Source organism: Oncorhynchus nerka, linkage group LG12, assembly GCF_034236695.1.
Source record: "Oncorhynchus nerka isolate Pitt River linkage group LG12, Oner_Uvic_2.0, whole genome shotgun sequence".
In the NCBI taxonomy this organism is placed as follows: Eukaryota; Metazoa; Chordata; class Actinopteri; order Salmoniformes; family Salmonidae; genus Oncorhynchus; species Oncorhynchus nerka.
Genome location: NC_088407.1, coordinates 26,650,402 through 26,671,866, shown reverse-complemented (window position 1 = coordinate 26,671,866; position 21,465 = coordinate 26,650,402). Strand labels below are relative to the sequence as shown.

The window sequence follows — 21,465 nt, the reverse complement described above, 5'->3', positions numbered from 1 at the left end:
ACCCAATATGGCGGGTATCTTTTTGGCTGCTTTGTTGTCTAAAGGCTGTACTCAGATTATTGCATGGTGTGCTTTCTCCGTAAAGTAAAAAAAAAAAAATTTGACACAGCGGTTGCATTAAGGAGAAGTTTATCTAAAGTTCCATGTATAATAGTCATATCTTTATCAATGTTTATTATGAGTATTTCTGTAAATTGATGTGGCTCTGTGCAATATCACCGCATGTTTTAGAACTACTGAACCTAACGTGCCAATGTAAACTCATATTTTTCGATATAAATGTGAACTTTATCAAACAAAACATACATGTATTGTGTAACATGAAGTTTTATGAGTGTCATCTGATGAAGATCATCAAAGGTTAGTGATTCATTTTATCTCTATTTCTGCTTTTTGTGACTCCTCTCTTTGGCTGGAAAATGGCTGTGTTTTTCTGTGGCTTGGTGGTGACCTAACATAATCGTTTGTGGTGCTTTTGCTGTAAATCCTTTTTGAAATCAGACACTGTGGCTGGATTAACGAGGATTTTATCTTTAAAATGGTGTAAAATACATGTATGTTTGAGGAACTTTAATTATGAAATTTTTGTTGTTTTGAATTTGGTACCCTGCACTTTCACTGGCTGTTGTGGGGGCCAGTCCTAGACAGGTTAAAGAATGGTGGAAGTTTCCATGCGTTTTTGTAAAAATGGTCCCACTCTCGTGAACTGAAAAAATTATATCAGAATGTCATTGAAAAAATAATATAATCAGAATACTTTATAAGTCCTTGTGCCTTCTGTGAAGACTTAGAAGGCCTTGCGCAATCCCCACTCCTTAAAGGGGAGTGGGGAGTGAGTTGTAAAGGGGAGTGGGTTGTGAAGATGATAATTTTTGTCCCATAAAAAGGCCAGGCTTTTGTTAAACTACATTTTTCATCCAAAATGTGAAATTCTGACCTTTCATTTACATTTGAAAACATAGAACTACATTTGAAAACAGAAAACAAAATAACCTCATTTTAGAACTGTTGTTCTATAGAGGTAAACGTTTCCACTCAAGACACAGGTTTTGAAGAAGATGCACAATTGTAAGCATTTTTGCTTCTTGGAGAGATAGGTATGTTTTATTTACTTTTATTTTGATGGCATTTTTACTCAGCCACGTTAAAACATAGCCTTCACCAGTGAGTGCAATTATACATTAAAAAAATAAATGCATCTTTATTGAAATAACATTTAAAAAAATATTCAATTCTGGCAAAATTACACATGACATACATTATGGAATGTTAATATATTCAAACAACACTATTTCACAGCTGTTGCTGTATTGGAGCATAAACAAACATCTCCACACTGCCCTCTCCCTCTTCCACACTCAGATCTGTTTATTGAGAAGCTCAGTGCAGCATAGTTCTCTCTGTCCACGTTCAGAATCTAAAATAAAGAGAGAGATACATACTTCCTCCACAATTACTAAATTACTCCATCTACCTACAATAAGCATGAGAATGTGAAGCAATTTAACATCATGCCAAATATGTAATGCAAAATTACTCACTTGGACTGAGGGTGAAATGTCCTTGGTCACCCCTAGATTAAATAACAAAACATATACTTTTTGTGTATTATTGTTTGCCATTAATACATGATATAATATACATTTATTCATCATATATTTTGTATAAGGCATGACAAAGATACACTTTAACACACTATTTAAATTCTTGCAGAACTCTCCTCCACAAGATTGTCAGGAGAATGTGTGTTACTATCAGGATAATACTGATAGCAACAATGTAATGTAGCTCAGCAATTCTGTTTTTTTTTTCTCTTGAGAAGGTGAACAATATATACATACAATAAGGGATTTCTTAATGTTGCTGACCAGAAAAACACAAACACATAATTTATAACACTCTACCTACATTTGGTGCCCCGTGTGAGGATAAGATAACATGTACAGACATTTTCAGAGATCAGCTCTTCAAATGTCTTACCTTCATTGTCAGACTTGGTTCCTTTCACTTGAGTAGATTCATTGGCTAAAAAGAACCATGCAACATTTAAAAATTCTTAGTGGGAAAAAAATTGGAATATTTATACTCAATGTTTTTACTGTCTTGCAATCTCTTCCCATTTCTATACTGACCTTGAATCATGAGATATGCACCATTTCCAAAATAGCATTCATTATACCAGAATATTCCACAATGATACAATCCAACATCAGTGAGGGCAAAGCTTCAGATTAAAGTTTATTTAATCCTTTGCAACATGAAATTGCACTTTTTAATAGTAGGCTGTTACAATGGGTAAAAGTCCATGTCCTTGGGTGTGTTTCAGCCATTACCAGGATAACACTGAGTCTAATGTGGAGAAACATTCAAGGTTCACAGACCCCCCAGGGTCACTGGTTCTGTCCACACAGGCTGAGATACATTCAGATGCATGGACATGTCTGGAACTAACAGGACAGCGACCATAGTTGGAGAGGAAAATATCTGCCCACAGTGTAAACCATTTAGAGGTAAAGGGCTCACTTTTCGCTAAGATTTAGACATAAAATAATCCATTTGCATTCTTATTTGCATACAGTATGGGAGTTGTGCTAAGGTAGAGGGCAATTTCAGTTACCTTACAGTCAAGGTTGGGGTCAATTCCATTTAAATTCCAGTCAATTCAGGAAGGACACTTTGCAATAAAATGCAAATGAATTACTTAAAAATCATACAATGTGATTTTCTGGATTTTTAGATTCCGTCTCTCACAGTTGAAGTGTACCTATGATATAAATTACAGACCTTTACATGCTTTGTAAGTAGGAAAACCTGCAAAATCGGCAGTGTATCAAAAACTTGTTCTCCCCACTGTATGTATGTATGTATGTGTATATATATATATATACATATATTATCTATGAGCTAGCACATTGTGGACCACACCGCTCCACGTCATTCATTATTTTCCACTGAACGCATAGCCCCTCGTTCATTATCCCTTAAATAAACGGTACCAGTCAAAGGTTTTGACACACCTACTCATTCAAGGGTTTTTCTTCATTTTTTATTATTTTCTACATTTTCTACATCAAAACTATGAAATAACACATATGTATTCATGTAGTAACCAAAACAGTGTTAAATACATCTAAATATATCTTATATTTTAGATTCTTCAAAGTAGCCACCCTTTGATGGATGACAGCTTTGCACACTCTTGGCATTCTCTCAACCAGCTTCATGAGGTAGTCACCTGGAATGCATTTAAATTAACAGGTGTGCCTTGAGAAAAGTTTTCAAACAGTATCACTGTATAACATGAGGCCACAGCACAGTAGTATGTCCCTGCATCAGAGAGTCTGAAGTTCCTCTTGGGTAGGTTGTAGAACCAGCTCTGTGTAGCAAACGTTATTATTAATTTCCCAGAGCTGTTTGCTTTTCTAGTTAGAGACTAAAGTTAGGCCGTGTTTGCACTTTGTTCATTGTTGTTTAACAAGCTAACGTTAGCTGGCTGTCTCGTTAGCTAACGTTACGTGAAGTGGCTACGACACCCGTTGTATATGGCCGGTGTCAGTAAACATCTGCAAAAAAAGCGTAATGAAATTGTTGCCAGCAGAGCTGGTTAGGCTGTTTTCACGTTATCCAAAACTAAACAAATCATCGGCCAGAGTGTCAAGTGTGCGCTCCAAGAGCAAAACGAGATGGGTGGGACTAAAGCTTAAGAGAGTGTGAACGATGCTGAATGGGTGTAGACAAAAAAGAGCTCTTCACTAGATATCAAAACATTCAATGGCGATTTTCTCAAAAGTGAATTTACAAGTTGATCAACTTTCGAAGAATAATTACTTTCCCATTGTTCCTCAAATGCAGTGTATGATATACCATTTTGTAGCTCTGAGTATCTACTCTTATCCAATGTAAAAAACACCATTTCACATTTTTCTACATAAAACCGAATCCTAAAACCGAAACCAGTGAGTCACATTTGGAACATGTACGATATGACACTGTCATCCACTAGGGCTTCTATTACCATACAGTCACTTCACCTCACCAAAAACATACAGTATATGGAAAAAACACAGCAAACACAATACAGTAGTCTTTAGTGATCTCTCATTCAGGATTTCCATTCTCCTGGACAGGTCTCAGTGTGTATTGTACAGTTCAGAGTCACAGAGTCTCCTCACTGGACTGACTCAGACACAGACTGCTGTCAAATAGACTTGCTGGATCCTGACTGCAAAAATAGTAAATGCAGTTGTGAACTAACGTAACATCAGAATAAGTAACAACGTACTGTAATGACCCGGCTAGATCATAAATTAACAATTGTCCAGACAGAGCGTTGAGTTCACGAATTCCTGGTGTATTAACCCAACTCAACACAGGCAACTGTTTGGCCGTAGCCCACGCCAACTAAATCAAGGATACCTGTGTAAAACAACCATGAACATCTCTTGTTAAGACCAGAGGTAAGAGAGAGAACAATGGTTAAACATGGTCTTAAACTTCCAATGCTAGGAATCCAGCCAGACAACGTTAGCTAGCTAGCTAACAGTAAACAACTAAATCAAGGATACCTGTATAAAACAACCGTGACCATCTCTTGTTAAGACAATCTTGGTTTCATCAGACCAGAGAATCTTGTTTCTCATGGTCAGAGTCCTTTCGGTGTCTCTTGGCAAACCAAGCGGGCTGTCGTGCATTTTACTGGGGAGTGGCTTCCGTCTGGCCACTCTACGATAAAGGCCTAATGGGTAGAGTGCTGCAGAGATGGTTGTCCTTCTGGAAGGTTCTCCCATCTCCACAGAGGAACTATGGAGCTCTGTCAAAGTGACCATCGGGTTGAGTGACAACCTCCCTGACCAAGGCCCTTCTCCCCCGATTGCTCAGCTCTAGGAAGAGTCTTGGGGGTTCCAAACATTTTCCATTTAAGACTGATGGCGGCCACTATGTTCTTGGGGACCTTCAATGCTGCAGAAATATTTTGGTACCCTTCCCCAGATCTGTTCCTCGACACAATCCTGTCTCGTAGCTCTACGGACAATTCCTTCGACCTCATGGCTAGATTTTTGCTCTGCACTGTCAACTGTGGGACCTTTTTATAGACAGGTGTGTGCCTTTCCAAATCATGCCCAATCAATTGCATTTACCACAGGTGGACTCCAATCCATTTCTAGAAACATCTCAATGAAACAGGATGGACCTGAGCTCAATTTCAAGTCTCATGGCAAAGGGTCTGAATACCTATGTAAATAATGTATCAGAGTTTTTTATTTGTAAGAAATGTACAAAAAATTCCCAAAACCGGTTTTCACTTTGTCATTATAGGGTATTGTGTTTAGATTGATGAGGAAAAAAAATTGATTAAAATACATTTTTAATAAGAATGTAATGTAACAAAATGTGGAAAAAGTCAAGGGGTCTGAATACTTCCCAAATGCACTGATTGTCTTAAAATACTATAAAGTCAGAGTTAATGGTTTGTATTTTTTCATCATTTGGGTCGGTGGCTGAGACTACTGGTACATATGTCCTGTTTGGCCCTGTCCGGGGGTATCGTCGGACGGGGCAACAGTGTCTCCCAACCCCTCCTGTCTCAGCCTCCAGTATTTATGCTGCAGTAGTTTATGTGTCAGGTGGCTAGGGTCAGTCTGTAATATTTGGAGTATTTCTCCCTGTCTTATCTTGTGTCCTGTGTGAATTTAAGCATGCTCTCTCTAATTCTCTCTCTCTTTTTCTCTTTCTTCCTCTCTTTCTTTCTTTCTTTCTTTCTTTCTTTTCTCTCTTTTTATTTTTATTTATTTCACCTTTATTTAAACAGGTAGGCAAGTTGAGAACAAGTTCTCATTTACAACTGCTACCTGGCCAAGATAAAGCAAAGCAGTTCGACACATACAACGACACAGAGTTACACATGGAGTAAAACAAACATACAGTCAATAATACAGTATAAACAAGTCTATATACGATGTGAGCAAATGAGGTGAGATAAGGGAGGTAAAGGCAAAAAAGGCCATGGTGGCAAAGTAAATACAAAATAGCAAGTAAAACACTGGAATGGTAGATTTGCAGTGGAAGAATGTGCAAAGTAGAAATAAAAATAATGGGGTGCAAAGGAGCAAAATAAATAAATAAAATACAGTAGGGGAAGAGGTAGTTGTTTGGGCTAAACTATAGGTGGGCTATGTACAGGTGCAGTAATCTGTGAGCTGCTCTGACAGTTGGTGCTTAAAGCTAGTGAGGGAGATAAGTGTTTCCAGTTTCAGAGATTTTTGTAGAATGTTCTAGTCATTGGCAGCAGAGAACTGGAAGGAGAGGCGGCCAAAGAAATAATTGGTTTCGGGGGTGACTAGAGAGATATACCTGCTGGAGCGTGTGCTGCAGGTGGGAGATGCTATGGTGACCAGCGAGCTGAGATAAGGGGGGACTTTACCTAGCAGGGTCTTGTAGATGACATGGAGCCAGTGGGTTTGGCGACGAGTATGAAGCGAGGGCCAGCCAACGAGAGCGTACAGGTCGCAATGGTGGGTAGCATATGGGGCTTTGGTGACAAAACGGATTGCACTGTGATTGACTGCATCCAATTTGTTGAGTAGGGTATTGGAGGCTATTTTGTAAATGACATCGCCGAAGTCGAGGATTGGTAGGATGGTCAGTTTTACAAGGGTATATTTGGCAGCATGAGTGAAGGATGCTTTGTTGCGAAAAAGGAAGCAAATTCTAGATTTAACTTTGGATTGGAGATGTTTGATATGGGTCTGGAAGGAGAGTTTACAGTCTAACCAGACACCTAAGTATTTGTAGTTGTCCACGTATTCTAAGTCAGAGCCGTCCAGAGTAGTGATGTTGGACAGGCGGGCAGGTGCAGGTAGCGATCGGTTGAAGAGCATGCATTTAGTTTTACTTGTATTTAAGAGAAATTGGAGGCCACGGAAGGAGAGTTGTATGGCATTGAAGCTTGCCTGGAGGGTTGTTAACACAGTGTCCAAAGAAGGGCCAGAAGTATACAGAATGGTGTCGTCTGCGTAGAGGTGGATCAGAGACTCACCAGCAGCAAGAGCGACATCATTGATGTATACAGAGAAGAGAGTCGGTCCAAGAATTGAACCCTGTGGCACCCCCATAGAGACTGCCAGAGGTCCGGACAGCAGACCCTCCGATTTGACACACTGAACTCTATCAGAGAAGTAGTTGGTGAACCAGGCGAGGCAATCATTTGAGAAACCAAGGCTGTCGAGTCTGCCGATGAGGATGTGGTGGTTGACAGAGTCGAAAGCCTTGGCCAGATCAATGAATATGGCTGCACAGTAATGTTTCTTATCAATGGCGGTTAAGATATCGTTTAGGACCTTGAGTAGCAGGACTAACTGGCCTGTTGACTCCTTGCTGTCCCCAGTCCACCTGGTCGTGCTGCTGCTCCAATTTCAACTGCTCTGCCTGTGGCTATGGGACCCTGACCTGTTCACTGAACGTGCTACCTGTCCCAGACCTGCTGTTTTCAACTCTCTGGAGACAGCAGCGGTAGAGATACTGGGTGGTTACTTTGAAGAATCTCAAATATAAAATATATTTTTATTTGTTTAACATTCTTTTGGTTAGAACTGGTTTTGATGTCTTCACTAGTATTCTACAATGTAGAGTAAAAATAAAGAAAAACCCTTGAATGAGTAGTTGTGTCCAAACGTTCGACTGGTACTGTATATATTCAGCAAAATTAGGCCCCTGCAATGACATCCGACAGTAAATCAGAAGTGTACAAAATAGCCAGGTCACAAGGACAATGTCAAGATCAAATTGGAGTTCAGAGAAGGGGTGGGGCTTAACTTAGAATGATGCTGATTGGATGACCCTACTCTGTTACACCCTGTCTTGATGACTCACACCTGAGTAGATGGTTTCTTCCTCTCTCTGTTCTCTCCGTTCTCTCCTCTGTCTCTGGCCTGGTACTATTCTTGTCAGTGAACTTCAGGGCAGCTTAGTTCATGGCATCATTCCCATCCTGTAGCTACAGGATGAAGATGAAACACAGCCTCATTCAATTAAGACTCTGGGTCAAATGTAATGCTGTAATATTTTGCTTTAATACTCTTAAAAGTCTCATTCTTGATACAGCAATCCTGCTGACCTGTTGGTCTGATGTGTTGGCATGAGGATTCCCATAATTTCTCTGCTGAGGCGTCCCCGCTAAAAGATGAATTATAAAACATTGAAAACACTTGAAACATACTACGTCTGTCATTTTATTCTTAAAGTCAAATGTCTGCCCTGCTAAAGCTGCCCTGGTCAACTGGTCAAAGTGCTGTTATTGTGAAGTGGAAACTTCTAGCAGCAACAACGGCTCAGCCGCAAAGTGGTAGGCCACACAAGCTCACAGAACAGGACCGCCGAGTGCTGAAATGTGTTGCACGTAAAAATAGGATGTCCTCTTCCAAACAGCCGCTGGAATCAGCATCAGCACAAAATCTGTTCGTCTGGAGCTTCACAAGTGTGACAACCCTCCCACTCTGTCTGCCGTATTCTCTCTTTGTTCTTGTTTCCTTATTAGGATGCTGGTGGGCGGAGTTGGGAGGGTCGTCAGCTACATGGGAAACGCCTGGGCCAGGTGTGTCCCAGGATAAATACACTACTTCCCCATTCATGGAGGAGACTCTCTCCATGCAGACACCTTTACAGATTTTGTTGTGTATCTTGGTGGTCTTTTGGTTGTTTGCTTTGGCACCTTTCAACACCCTGCATTATCACATTCATGCATGCAAAACACTCACTTACATTACTGATTACACACACCATTGTATATTGTACTTAGTGTACTTTATTCAATAAATATATATTTTGTTACTCCTTATCTCTACGTTGTCTCCCTTTTGTTATGGGCTTTGAGCCGGTTTGTGACACAAGCCTAAGATCACCATGCGCAATGCTAAACGTAATCTGGAGTGGTGTAAAGCTCCATGCCATTGGACTCTGCAGCAGTGGAAACGTGTTCTCTGGAGTGTTGAATCTTGCTTCACCATCTGGCAGTCTGACGGACAAATCTGATTCGGGGCTTTGTGGAAAGAGTTTGGGGAAGGCTCTTTCCTGTTTCAGCATAACAATGCCCCTGTGTACAAAGCGAGGTTCATAAAGAAATGGTTTGTCGAGATTGTTGTGGAAGAACTTGACTGACTTGCACAGTGCCCTGACATCAATCCCATCGAACACCTTTGGGTTGAATTGGAACTCGGACTGCGAGCCAGGCCTAATCGTCCAACATCAGTGCCTGACCTCAATCATTTTCTTGTGGCTGATTGGAAGCAAGTCCCCACAGTAATGTTCCAAAATCTAGTGGAAAGCCTTCCTAGAAGATTGGAGGCTGTTATTGCAGGAAAAGGGGGACCAACTTCATATTAATACCCATGATTTAGGAATGAGATATTCGACGAGCACGTGACCAGATACTTTTGGCCATGTAGTGTAGGTCACCATATCAGATGAACCAAAGCAAGGGATAGTCACACTACCTCCCATCCCAGAACAAATCCCAGGGTTGAATAATGTCCTTAGACAATGCACAAACTGTAAAAGATCTGGTCAAAAATAATTTCTACCCATTATGGAGACAGTACATCTCATTATACTTTTCATATGCATACTACTAGTCATTTAAATGGATTCATAAGACTATGGCATGAAATTATTTGAAAAAGCATCCACATTCAAAATTTGTACTTACTGAAGTTGGTGTAAAACAAAAACATTGACCAATGTCTGATCTTCATTGTAATGTCAAACCTTTCTGCATTGTATCGTGTGAAGGTTTGACAACAGGAAACCTCTTTTATGATGACACTTTACATGTAGCCGTCATACAGTAGAAGGGAACACTGAACGGAGAGACTTTATTGGCTGTCTGAACAGGAATAAAAGCTACTGTTTAGCAAGTGTATTTATCATAGTTTGAGAAGCCCAGACAGACTTTTAAAGAAGACAATCAAGTCAGAGTTATTAGATCAAGCCGACAAAATCGTGGCTTGATAATCTGCTTATTTATCTGGGAAATGACATATATTAAGACCAGTTTTCTTTTGATGTTTGGACAAATAGTAAAGGATCCTATTCCCCTCTCTAGTGCCTGGTACTGAGCCCATCCCAACCCAGCCTAGCCCAAGCCCAAGTTAAGTTTCTCCCCTACAGCATATACAATCTCCAATTTTGTCTCTTGGTTTTCATCTTAGGCCTCCAACATGACATAATATTACCAGATGTGGAATTATAGCATGGTCTATTAATTTCAGACCTTTTTTGGTTGTCAATGCCCTTTTAAATATGGAATGGCTACATTTTTTGCCCTTTTTTATGTGTTAGCCCATATCCTTTAATTAACCTCAGTAGTGCCACTCAACTGTGTCCCTTATAAGTGTACAGTATTTTGAAACTAAAGTTTTTGAAAGAAAATACATATTTTTTGGTCCAGCTGGTCAATTTATTAAGACAGTTATAGTACTCCAGATGACCCATAGAAGGTCTGTTGTGTCTAGAACATGTCTTGCCATGTACAGTATAAAGGCGAAGGGGGATGGCAGAGTACATATGGGAAAACACCAACAGAATGAAACAAGTCTATTGTATGTCAGTCTCATTCCCTCTATATCCTTCACACTGACTAATGTGTAACACCCGAGAGTGCATGTCTGATTGGACACCAGTCAACCAGTCAACCATTACATGACACACTTCATCTAGTCTGTTTCACTCTCTGTTTAGTGTTTTACAATTTGATTTGATTCTCATACATCTATCAGAATGAGGATCCTCCTCTCCTCTCTAAAGATTGTGTAAAAATTGTGAGAAGTGAAGTGGAGGAGATTATGAGAACAACAGTGACACCACATAGACATCCTGCTGAAAACCACATAGAGAATCAGAGACACAGAGAGCAGGTAGGAGGGTCCTGTGTGCACAAAGCCAGCAGGCCCACCTGACCAAAGCATAGATACAACCTTTTTTGTGCTAAAAGAAGACCGCAGAGTGCCTCTGAACTTGTTCACTGTGTTGGGGTGGTTGTAAGTGACAAGCTATCAACACTACTAAAAGAGGACAACACATTACAGAGGAGAGATGCCGGGATTAAATAGATTGTCTCCCATTCTTATTCAACTACTCCCTGGAACTCAATACAAATGTACACGTCAACACAAGTAATTATCTTTGTCATATACAGATCATTCTGCTACCAATTTTATTTGGAGTATTTGTGACTCCTAGTTACTAAACTTTTAATGAATTAGCTGATGTTAGTAGTAATAGTCTAGTGATGATGACACCCTATGCTGTTTGATGCATGTGACTTTATGACGCTGAAATGGGTGTATAACATGTTATAGATGTGTAATAAGAATGTAATAACTATATCACCCATGTTATAGAGTCTAACATACATCTTTGTTGGTCATTTGCATTTGTTTGACAGCTATTTCGACTATGCACATGAACCATCACAGGAAAGCAAGTTTTCAAAGATACTTCATCAAATTAGTGAACAATTTGAACCTTTTGACAACTTCTTAAAGTTGCTGCGAATCTACTGGTAAAACAGTGACAGGGACTTGTATATGCACTGCTGCCCCCTATTGAAAGATATTTGAATTGCAGTCCTGCAAGGTGGACTTATATATTCACATTTTGTCAATAGTTAACATTTTACATTTGAGTAATTTAGCAGACGCTATTATTCAGAACGACTTACAGGAGCAATTAGGGCTTCAAGGGCACATCAATAGATGTTTTCAAATAGTTGGCTTGTGTAAGGAATTGCTATTTCGTATGCAGGTGACTAACTTACTGCTAATTACATGGCTACAACTCACAGTAAAGCCTGTGGGGTCCCCTACAGGATAGCTCCCACATTACACACAATCTCCTTTTAATTTTAACCGAACACTGTGTGCCCGAAGAAGATCCTACGATGATGGACAGACAACTGAGCCAATGGCAGAAGACTACAGACTACAACCAGCTGAACCAATCCGGAGATCCGATCTTCCTAGGGTCAACCTACTTTCTGTGACGTATATAAGAGCTGTGCGGACTGTTTACGCTCTCTGCCTGCCGTTCCACACGAACTAACGGAAGAGCCGTAATTACGTTGTAATACATATTTTCACTCTGAATAAACTGTTTACTTGTCATAAAATTTACCACTTAGTCTGAATCGATCCTTGACCGGCTCACCCATCTACATATCCAATTGCTAACACTTGGTAACTGGCCCAACGCTCAACGCATTTAACCGCAAGGTTACGTGCAGTTTTGTTAAAACTGCTCAGTCACAATGTGCACATTGTCATATTTGAAACCAGTCTCTCAACAATACAAAATATGTTGAAAATGTACTCAGATAAGAAGTTTGTTTGTATTTCAGTCTTTTCTCAGTAAAAGAGAGTTGTGATCTTAGGGGCCGATTCCGACCCAACCTAAGATCGCGTGAATGGAACATAATTTCCTTTTATGCACCTTTCTCTCTAAGCGTATTCTGACTTTGAATTTAAGTTTGAGAATAGCATGCTATTAATACACTATTCGTTTTGTGTGGAGTTCAAAGAAATGAAGGTGTGTCTACAGACACGCCATATTCTGACCTCATAATATCACCAACTTTATGCACAATGAAGTTTTATAAAGGTCCAGCAACCTCAGTTCCAAGTGGAACAACAACTACATTCTTTTTTCTGATAGAAATACAGTTTTCCATGCGCTGTAATTTACAAATTGATAAAGGCTGTTGATAAGAGCAAGATAAATTAGTAATATTTTGGGATGAAGGGATTGTAAATATACATTACAATTGTTTTATATCTATTTTACCTAATGATCGCTTGAGACAAATATGAAACCAGTCACATAGCAGCAAACTGAAGCATATCAACACATCACCTTTTCCACAGTGAAATTCTGGCCTCATAACTATAATTCTATAATGTTTTAATTATATGCCCAAATTGTTCACTGTATCTTTTACAATTTGTATCGCGTTACACCCTAATATTAGGAACAGTTCCCTCTATATATTCTAGTGAGACTGGCGAGAAATTCTAATTAAAAGGTACACCAAATGTAGGGATAGTAAAAAAAAAAAGAAGGTACTTAATACCTGATTGAATGAAAACTCCATTAGAAAATCAGCTGGTCAGTAAGTGGGAGGGTTTTCAGCGGTTGAATTGAATTTATTCAGAGTACGCAAGGGAACCACGCCTGCAAAGCCCGTTACACACCTGCATAAAGTAAGTCTGAATAGCAACTTCTGAGAAGTGTGTAGGAAAGGAGTGCGTAGGAAGGGTGTGTATTGCCTAAGTCTGAAATGGGCCCTCAGTGACATGGGTGTGTTGTGGTTACAATGCACTAAGGTGTGTGTAGAGAGCGTGTGATGAGGGCTGACAGTCATTGCTGGGGGTTAGAGATGAGTTTACATGAGTGGAAAATCTATTTAGGGGCATTCAGAACACCACAGAGAGATGTGATACAGGATACAGCTTACAAAGGAGAGATGACTGAAAGAGTTAGTCAATAGAATGGACTCCATGCATGCATATATGCACATATTGTCATCAGGATGAGATAATGTTACATTGAGCATAAACCTCAATCTACTCTGATGTTGTTGCCCAAAATCAGTTGTGGTGTTATTGTTCTTCCCTGCAAACCCACCAGTGAAACCGCTGTAGAAATTTAAGAGCGAGAGAGAAAATCACACAATACCTCTGTATGACAGCAGTTTAGTATTTGATTTAATCTGCACAACATTACCAATGTAAAAAGGAATTTGACAGAATACAAGGCATTGAAAGACACTTCACTAATATATAAAGCTTTATACAGTGAGAAACACATACAAGCAATTCAAGTTAATAAAGAGGCAACGCTGACGTTTCAGTCCATGTTTTCTTGTAAGACACAATGAAAACTTCCCTGATATATTAAGCTATATGCAGTGGGAAACACATACAACTAATTCAAGTAAAAGTCTACATTTCAGTCCATGTTTTGGCGTCTCACCCCAGAGTAAACAGTGTCTCTCTCCATGGCGCTCCTCTCTCTCCCGGCCTTCACTTTCTTGTGGACGACGTTCAGAGCGGCGTAATGGAGTGTGTCAACATCTTGATCCTGAGAGGAATAACAACAATAAAATCAAAATATTTGGTATTAGACTAAAACATTAATGGCGAAGCAAAAATTGAAAGTGTAAATTTTCATGTTTTGATTGAATGAAAAAAAAATGTATTCAGCGACAGCTCAACAAATGCAAGGTCTGTGTACCTGGTTATGACTGGGGACCTCCGGAGTACTTGGCTGAGGGGGCGCCCCTTTTAATCAAACATTATCATCATCATTAACAACAACAACATCATCATCATCATCAATAACAATATCATCATCATCAACAACAACAATAACAACAACAACATCATCATCATCAACAACAACATCATCAACATCATAATTCTAATCAAACAATTAATTAGTCAAGTTTTATGATCAAAAACATGTCATGTTCCCTGTACCAACAGTTTCAGCATATTGTGCACATTGATAAGACTTACCTCTGCACTGTTCACATTCTCCCCTGCTGATCTTATACAAAACACAACCAAGGACAATGATGATGATGAAACACAGACCCAACGCTGCACCCAGACAGTACACCAAGAGAACACGGTCCTCCTTACAACCATCTGTAGAAATTCAGACAGTGATAGAGGAGATTCAGGACATGTTGCTCCACCAGACATTGAGTTTCTTCACAGCACCATGAAAGAATATCAGAAGTAACACTTACGGACAACATCCAGCTTGGTCCCGTTCCCAAACAGTATCTCCCCACATGAGGCCACAGCACAGTAGTAAGTCCCAGCATCAGAGAGGCTGAGGTTCCTCTTGGGGAGGTTGTAGACACAACTCTGTGTAGGAGACCCAGCCTCAGGGATCTTCTCACACTGATCACTCCTGTCTCCATGGGTGTAAATGATTCCTGGATGGGATTTTCCTGAGCCATGTCTGAACCAATAGACACTGTGTTCTCCTGCACAGGTCTCCGTGTGTATTGTACAGTTCAGAGTCACAGAATCTCCTGGCTGGATTGACTCAGACACAGACTGATGTATAACAGGCATATTTCTGGACCCGGAACCTGACAAGAAGGTCAATAAACACATTTCATCTCTCTAGCGTATCCCTATGGCAAGTGTTATAAATCAAAATTGATTCAATGAAGATCGCATCTTATTCAGTGAATGCATCATATTTACACTGTATACCAGTAAATTCAGATTAACAAAAAAAAAAATCATAATAATAAACTTTCTCTTTACCTTTTATGATGAGAATGACTCCTTGTCCAAACTCCACATTGTTTCCAAAAGCACTTCCACAATAGTATGTGCCTGTATCAGAGAGTTCCACATCTGCTATCATTAGGTGATTTTTTCCTTGGCCACCTTCTACTGAGAAGCGAGGGTTATTCTTAAACTCGTGGTAAAATGTTGCATTCCTGTCATACTTATAGATGGTCGAGATGAGCTGAGGAATATTTCCAAAACTTTGCTTGTACCAGGAGAACATTATTCCCACGTCGCCTTTGTTGAAGCAGAGCAAAACCACTGTGTCTCCAACGTTGGCTGACATGAGACCATTCTTCTGACTGATGGATGAGGATTCAGCTAGTCCATGAACTACAGAACATTATTATATATTAGCTGTTACATATCTCAATTACAACTTTGGATTGTCAGAATGTCTGTAGAACAATAATGGGATGCTTTGTGTCTCCAAATCAAATGTGGACATCACATAAGCAGAGAAATGTAAAATATTGACTTACCCATCTCTACGAGAAGTGGAAATATCAGACACAGTGTGATCATCTTTAAAGTTGTCAGCTCTTCACAACTTGGGTCTTGTGTGGAAAGAGTCCACCCATGTAGACAACACTTCAACAATGGAGTTACAGGTGATTGGTCGAATTGGACCGCATCATATTTGTTTACGCCTCACTCAGGCATGACTATGGTCTTTACGTGTATCTTGTACAGTTCAGAGTTTCAGAATTGTCCTACAGGTAGAATCTCATCGTTTAGATTTGTACAAATTGAGGACACATTTTTGAAGCACGGTTTCACTTATTATTTATCACTTCAGCTACAGTTGTCTAAGAGACTCAAATTTGTGACCATTTTGAAATTTGCATGCTATGACATTGTCAAATCAAATCAAAATCAAATCAAATGTATTTATATAGCCCTTCGTACATCAGCTGATATCTCAAAGTGCTGTACAGAAACCCAGCCTAAAACCCCAAACAGCAAGCAATGCAGGTGTCAACCATTCGAGCTTCTATCACAACACAGTATCTTAACCTCTTCAACCTATGGGGGCGCTATGTCATTATTGGATAAAAAAACGTTCCCGTTTTAATTGGCAGCTTTGGAAAGAAAACACTCTGACGTTTTCAAAACTGCAAAGATATTATCTGTGAGTGCCCCAGAAATGATGCTACAGGCGAAACCAAGATGTAACCTCAAACAGGAAATGAGCTGAATTTCTGAAGCTCTGTTTTACTATCGTCTCCTTATATGGCTGTGCATGTGGTGTGAACGAGCTTATGCTCTCTGCCGTTCGTCCAAGATGTCTGCAGCATTGTGACGTATTTGTAGGCATATCATTGGAAGATTGGCCATAAGAGACTACATTTGCCAGGGGTCCGTCCGGTGTCCTTTGTCTAAGTTGGTGCGTAATTCCCAGTGGCAATCATTTTACCATACGATAACAGAGGGAGAAGCACACTTCCAGGAACGATACATCATTGAAGAGATATGTGAAAAACACCTTGAGGATTGGTTCTAAACAACGTTTGCCATGTTTCAGTCGATATTATGGAGTTAATTTGGAAAAAAGTTTGGCGTTTGGATAACTGAATTTTCGTTTTTTTTTGGTAGCCAAACGTGACGCACCAAACGGACCGATTTCTCCTGCACAAAAATCTTTCAGGAAAAACTGAACATTTGCTATCTAACTGAGAGTCTCCTCATTGAAAACATCCAAAGTTCTTCAAAGGTAAATTATTTATTGAATGTTTTTGCTGGTTTTTGTGAAAATGTTGCCTGGTGATGCTAACGCTAAATGCTAACGCTAAATGCTAAATGCTAGTTTTGCTATGGTAGAGAAGCATATTTTAGAAAATCTGAGATGACAGTGTTGTTAACAAAAGGCTAAGCATGAGAGCTAGCATATTGATTTCATTTCATTTGCGATTTTCATGAATAGTTAACGTTGCGTTATGGTAATGGTCTTGAGGCTGTAGTCATGATCCCGGATCCGGGTTGGCTCGACGCAAGAAGTTAACCTCACTTAAAACATCTATGAAAAACATATAACAAACACATCAACGTAGTCTTTTTTTAGTGATCTCTCATTAATTATTTTCACTTAAATGAAAAGATGGATAGAATGCCCTCCCATGATAGTGTTATTGAGGTGGTGCATTGTTCTAGTGGCCTAACATCACACTCGAGCATAGAAGGTATTTAGATCGTCTGGTAGGCTTGCGTCACCGGACAGCTAACAGCTGGGTTTCCCTTTGTAATCTGTGATAGTTTGCAAGTCCTGCCACATTCGACGAGCATCAGAACCGGTGTAGTAGGATTCTGTCTTGGTCCAGTCGGTGCTAGTGATCTCTCTCTCTCTCTCTCTCTCTCTCTCTCTCTCTCTCTCTCTCTGCATGCTGGGTGTTTTTGGAGTTTGGGTGTTTGGTGTGGAGAGCTCTATCCTAACTAACTTTCTTGATTCTTTTCTTTACATGTTATTTTCTATGGTGGAGGGTTAATGCAATATTTGTTTTTAGCGGTATCCAAAGTTTTTTTTCAAAGTTAGGGTGGAAGAGGACAGAGTAACTTTCCTGGGGGTTGGAAGGTGTTGTGTGCGCAATGGCTTCTCAGCCTAGCGCGGAGGAGACGCTGTCGATATAGCATGGATTCAGGTGTGTTCCTGAGAACGGAGTTAAGGTGGAGGAGGTTCTGCTCGCGGTCGGTGAACAGGTAGGAGCTGAGTTTATACATTCTGCTTCTAGAATGAACAAAGCGGTGGTTGTGTTCATGAAAAGGGCTAATTTGGTCGGTAGGCTAATTGCTAGCGGAATATTTGTAAGGGATGTGTTGGTGTCAATTTCACCTCTCTCTACCTCTGTCAGCAGGTTTTCAGGCAGATGCCGTTAAGCACGTTGTTTCGTTCAGGAGGCAAGTGTTTATGTTTCTGAACAATAATGAGCAACAGCTAAATGTGCATTTCAAAGTGAGGCATGGGGAGGGGCTCTATGCAGGTTTTGCCAGCACAGATAGTCTACGGTGTTTTGAATGTGGGGATTTGGGGCACAAGAGCTTTGCGTGCCCACATAAAGGCCATAGACAAAGTGAGGGTACTAGCGCAAGTGGGGGAAATCGAGGTCAAAATGCAGGGGGTAAGGAGATGCAGACAGCAGAGGCTGGGCCTAGTCAGTCTAGAGATGGTGGTGTAGATGAGGCTGGGCCTAGTCAGGCTAGAGATGGTAGGGTAGTGGAGGCTGGGTCTAGTCAGGCTAGAGATGGTGGAAAAGCAGAGGCTGGGTCTAGTCAGGCTAGAGATGGTAGGGTAGTGGAGGCTGGGTCTAGTCAGGCTAGAGATGGTGGAGAAGCAGAGGCTGGGTCTAGTCAGGCTAGAGATGGTGGGGTAGCTGAGGCTGGGCCTAGACATGCTATGGAGGGTGGTGCAGATGAGGCTGGCCCTAGTCATGCTATGGAGGGTGGTGCAGATGATACTGCGTCTAGTCAGGTTATTCTAGTGGATGAGGAGAGTATAGTGGGGAAGTGTAAGAGATTAGGGGGGGAGGAGGAGGGTGTCAAGAGGAAAAAGAAAAAGGGTGTGGACAAAGGCACCATGGAAATGTTGCCTGTTGCTGTGGGTGAGGCCCTAACCAGAGAGAAAGGGCAGGTGGTCAGGGTGGGAGATCGAGAAGAGGAGGAAAGTGAGTCTGAGGAAGAGGATGATGAGTTATTTTTTTCAGACTCCTCTTCAATTGGCCCGGAGCTGACAGCCAGTCAACCAGAGGGGTCTAAGTACACGTTGAGAGAACTGACAAGGTTCCTGAATGAGACGAAGGGGAAAAAAGTTAATCTTGAGGCTTTTTTTCCTGATCCTAGAAAGTTTGTAAGATCAGTACAACATGCTATGAGTAATGAGGGGCATGGTGTCCTCTCACCCAGGAAACGGTTTAGGTTGAGGAAGTGGGTCACAACAGTGCGTAAAGGTTTACCTTCAGACACTGTTTAAATGTTTAATTTCTTACTGACACTGGGGCTTTTTGAGCTTTGCTATTGGTCTATTTCTCTGCTGGCTTTTCTCCCACTTCTTATGGAGACTCTTCGGGTAGGCTCGCTCAATATAAATGGCGCCAGAGATGCGGGAAAGAGGAGTGTGTTGGGTGAATATGTAAAACAAAAAAAAAGTACAGGTGTTGTTTCTGCAGGAGACGCATAGTGATGTGGTGAATGAAGTTGATTGGGGGCTCTGGTGGAAAGGGGCAAGTGTGTTGAGCCATGGGACAAATCTTAGTGCAGGGGTGGCAGTCCTTTTTGCACCGGGTCTGTCTGTAAAAAATTGCTCATCAAAGGAGGTGTGTAGGGGTAGGTTGCTTGTTGTTAAAGCAGAAATTAACAACATGTGTTTTGTCTTTATAAATGTGTATGCGCCTAACACAGGGAGAGAAAGAGGGGTTATATTTGGGAGTCTTAGACAGGAACTCTCACAAGTAGCGCCTGAGGAGACGCTGGTGATCGGAGGTGACTGGAACTGTACAATGGATTTTACAAAAGACAGAAATGGGGAAGAGCCTCATTCAGTGTCAGTGGGAGTGTTAAGGGACATCTTTAATCAGTTTGACCTAGTGGATGTTTGGAGAACTAAACATCCAAACACAAGACAGTATACGTGGGTGAAGGTTTTTGGGGCTAGGGTGAGTGCAGCTCGGCTGCTGGGTGCTACCATTCTCCCAGTGGGGTTTTCGGATCACCACATAACCATGGCTCGGCTGTCTATTTCACCAGGGCCCCGGCAGGCATCTTATTGGAAGTTCAATGTAAAGCTCTTACAAGATGCCACTTTTTGCTCAGGTTTCCAGACTTTTTGGGAAAGATGGGGGCAGCGAAGAGAGGAGTATGAGTCTCTGAGTCAATGGTGGGATGTGGGGAAAGTGCAAATTCGGCTTTTCTGTCAACAGTACACAGCTCTCTCATCCTCAGAGGCTAGGAGAGTATTGGGGGAACTAGAGCGGTGTATTAGTGAGATGGAGGTAGAGATGGTGGGGCAAGGCAATGTAGGCCTCCAGGCTAACTTAGCCGAATTACTTAGGGACCTGGGCAGTTTTTTTCCAGGTTAAAGCAAAAGGAGCACTTGTAAGAGCTAGGTTCTCCATGCTCAAGGAGATGGATGCTCCCAGCTCCTTCTTCTTTGGTTTGGAAAGACAGAGCAGTGAAGCCAAGGGTATGCATTGTCTACGGCTGTCTGATGGGCGGGTGACCTCTGTGGTGGGGGAGATGCGGGAGCGGACTGTGGAGTTTTATACTGAATTGTATAGGGCAGAAATGTGTGATCCTATGTGTGCTCAGGTCTTGTTCGCAGGACTCCCTAAGCTCTCTCGGGCACAGAGGGATGAAATGGACATTCCTCTGTTGTCACATGAACTGGCAGAGGCAGTAACCCAGATGTCCCCCGGTCGTGCACCCGGGGTCGATGGACTTCCAGTGGAATTTTACAAAAAATTCTGGGGAACAATTGGACAGGATTTCTTTTGCGTGTTGCGTGAATGCGTCGGGGTAGGAGAGTTGCCGATGAGCTGCCGTCGGGCGGCTCTGACTCTCCTGCCCAAAAAAGGGGACTTGTGTGAATTTAAGAACTGGAGGCCTGTGGCATTACTCTGTGCGGACTACAAGATTTTTGCCAAGGTCCTCTCTAACAGACTGAAGTCCCATCTGGACTCTATAATACACAAGGACCAGACATATTGTGTACCGGGACGCTCAATCACGGACAACTTGTTCTTGATTAGGGACATGTTGGACTTGTCGAGAGGTTCTAATGTGAACTTTGGACTGGTCTCTTTAGATCAAGAGAAGGCTTTTGATAGAGTGGATCATGAGTATCTGTTTAATGTGATGTCTGTGTTTGGGTTTGGGAAGAGTTTTGTGACCTGTGTGAAGCTGTTGTATGCTGGGGCATCATGTATGGTTAAGGTGGGAGGGGGGCTCAGTAGGCCAGTCTGGGTGAGACGGGGCATTAGACAAGGATGCCCTCTATCTGGGCAGCTGTACACAATAGCCATTGAGCCTTTTTAGGACTGCTACGCAGGAGACTGCGGGGAGTGTGCTGGACAGGCATGGATGTGGTGACAGGAATAGCAGTCTCAGCATATGCAGATGA

The 21,465-nt window shown here is 41.3% G+C and overlaps 1 protein-coding gene and 1 long non-coding RNA gene across 3 annotated transcripts; both read right to left on the bottom strand.

Moving 5' to 3' along the window:
* Positions 1–1,075: 1,075 nt before the first annotated feature.
* Positions 1,076–13,239, bottom strand: LOC115138035 (uncharacterized). Of its 2 annotated transcripts, XR_010465312.1 has the most exons (3): positions 13,118–13,239; positions 1,542–1,573; positions 1,076–1,417 (listed from the first exon to the last, which is right to left on the bottom strand). It is a non-coding gene; the product is annotated as an uncharacterized LOC115138035 (long non-coding RNA). The 2 variants fall into 2 exon arrangements; XR_003864882.1 differs by having other exon boundaries at positions 1,076–1,573.
* Positions 13,240–13,722: 483 nt separating this feature from the next.
* LOC115138022 (uncharacterized) lies at positions 13,723–15,971 on the bottom strand. Its single transcript, XM_029674411.2, has 6 exons — positions 15,842–15,971; positions 15,333–15,692; positions 14,801–15,151; positions 14,565–14,696; positions 14,281–14,327; positions 13,723–14,127 (listed from the first exon to the last, which is right to left on the bottom strand). Exons 1-6 carry the CDS (start codon positions 15,882–15,884, stop codon positions 13,996–13,998), a joined length of 1,065 nt encoding a protein of 354 aa, XP_029530271.2. The 5' UTR covers positions 15,885–15,971; the 3' UTR covers positions 13,723–13,995.
* Positions 15,972–21,465: the final 5,494 nt, after the last annotated feature.

Excerpts from the sequence above, each read along its gene's own strand:
- LOC115138022 (XM_029674411.2), bottom strand. The coding sequence starts at position 15,884 with ATGATCACACTGTGTCTGATATTTCCACTTCTCGTAGAGATGG. Across the intron at positions 15,693-15,841 it reads TCCACTTCTCGTAGAGATGG|TTCATGGACTAGCTGAATCC; the intron begins GTAAGTCAATAT and ends AATGTTCTGTAG. Across the intron at positions 14,328-14,564 it reads AGAATGTGAACAGTGCAGAG|GGGCGCCCCCTCAGCCAAGT; the intron begins GTAAGTCTTATC and ends TTTGATTAAAAG.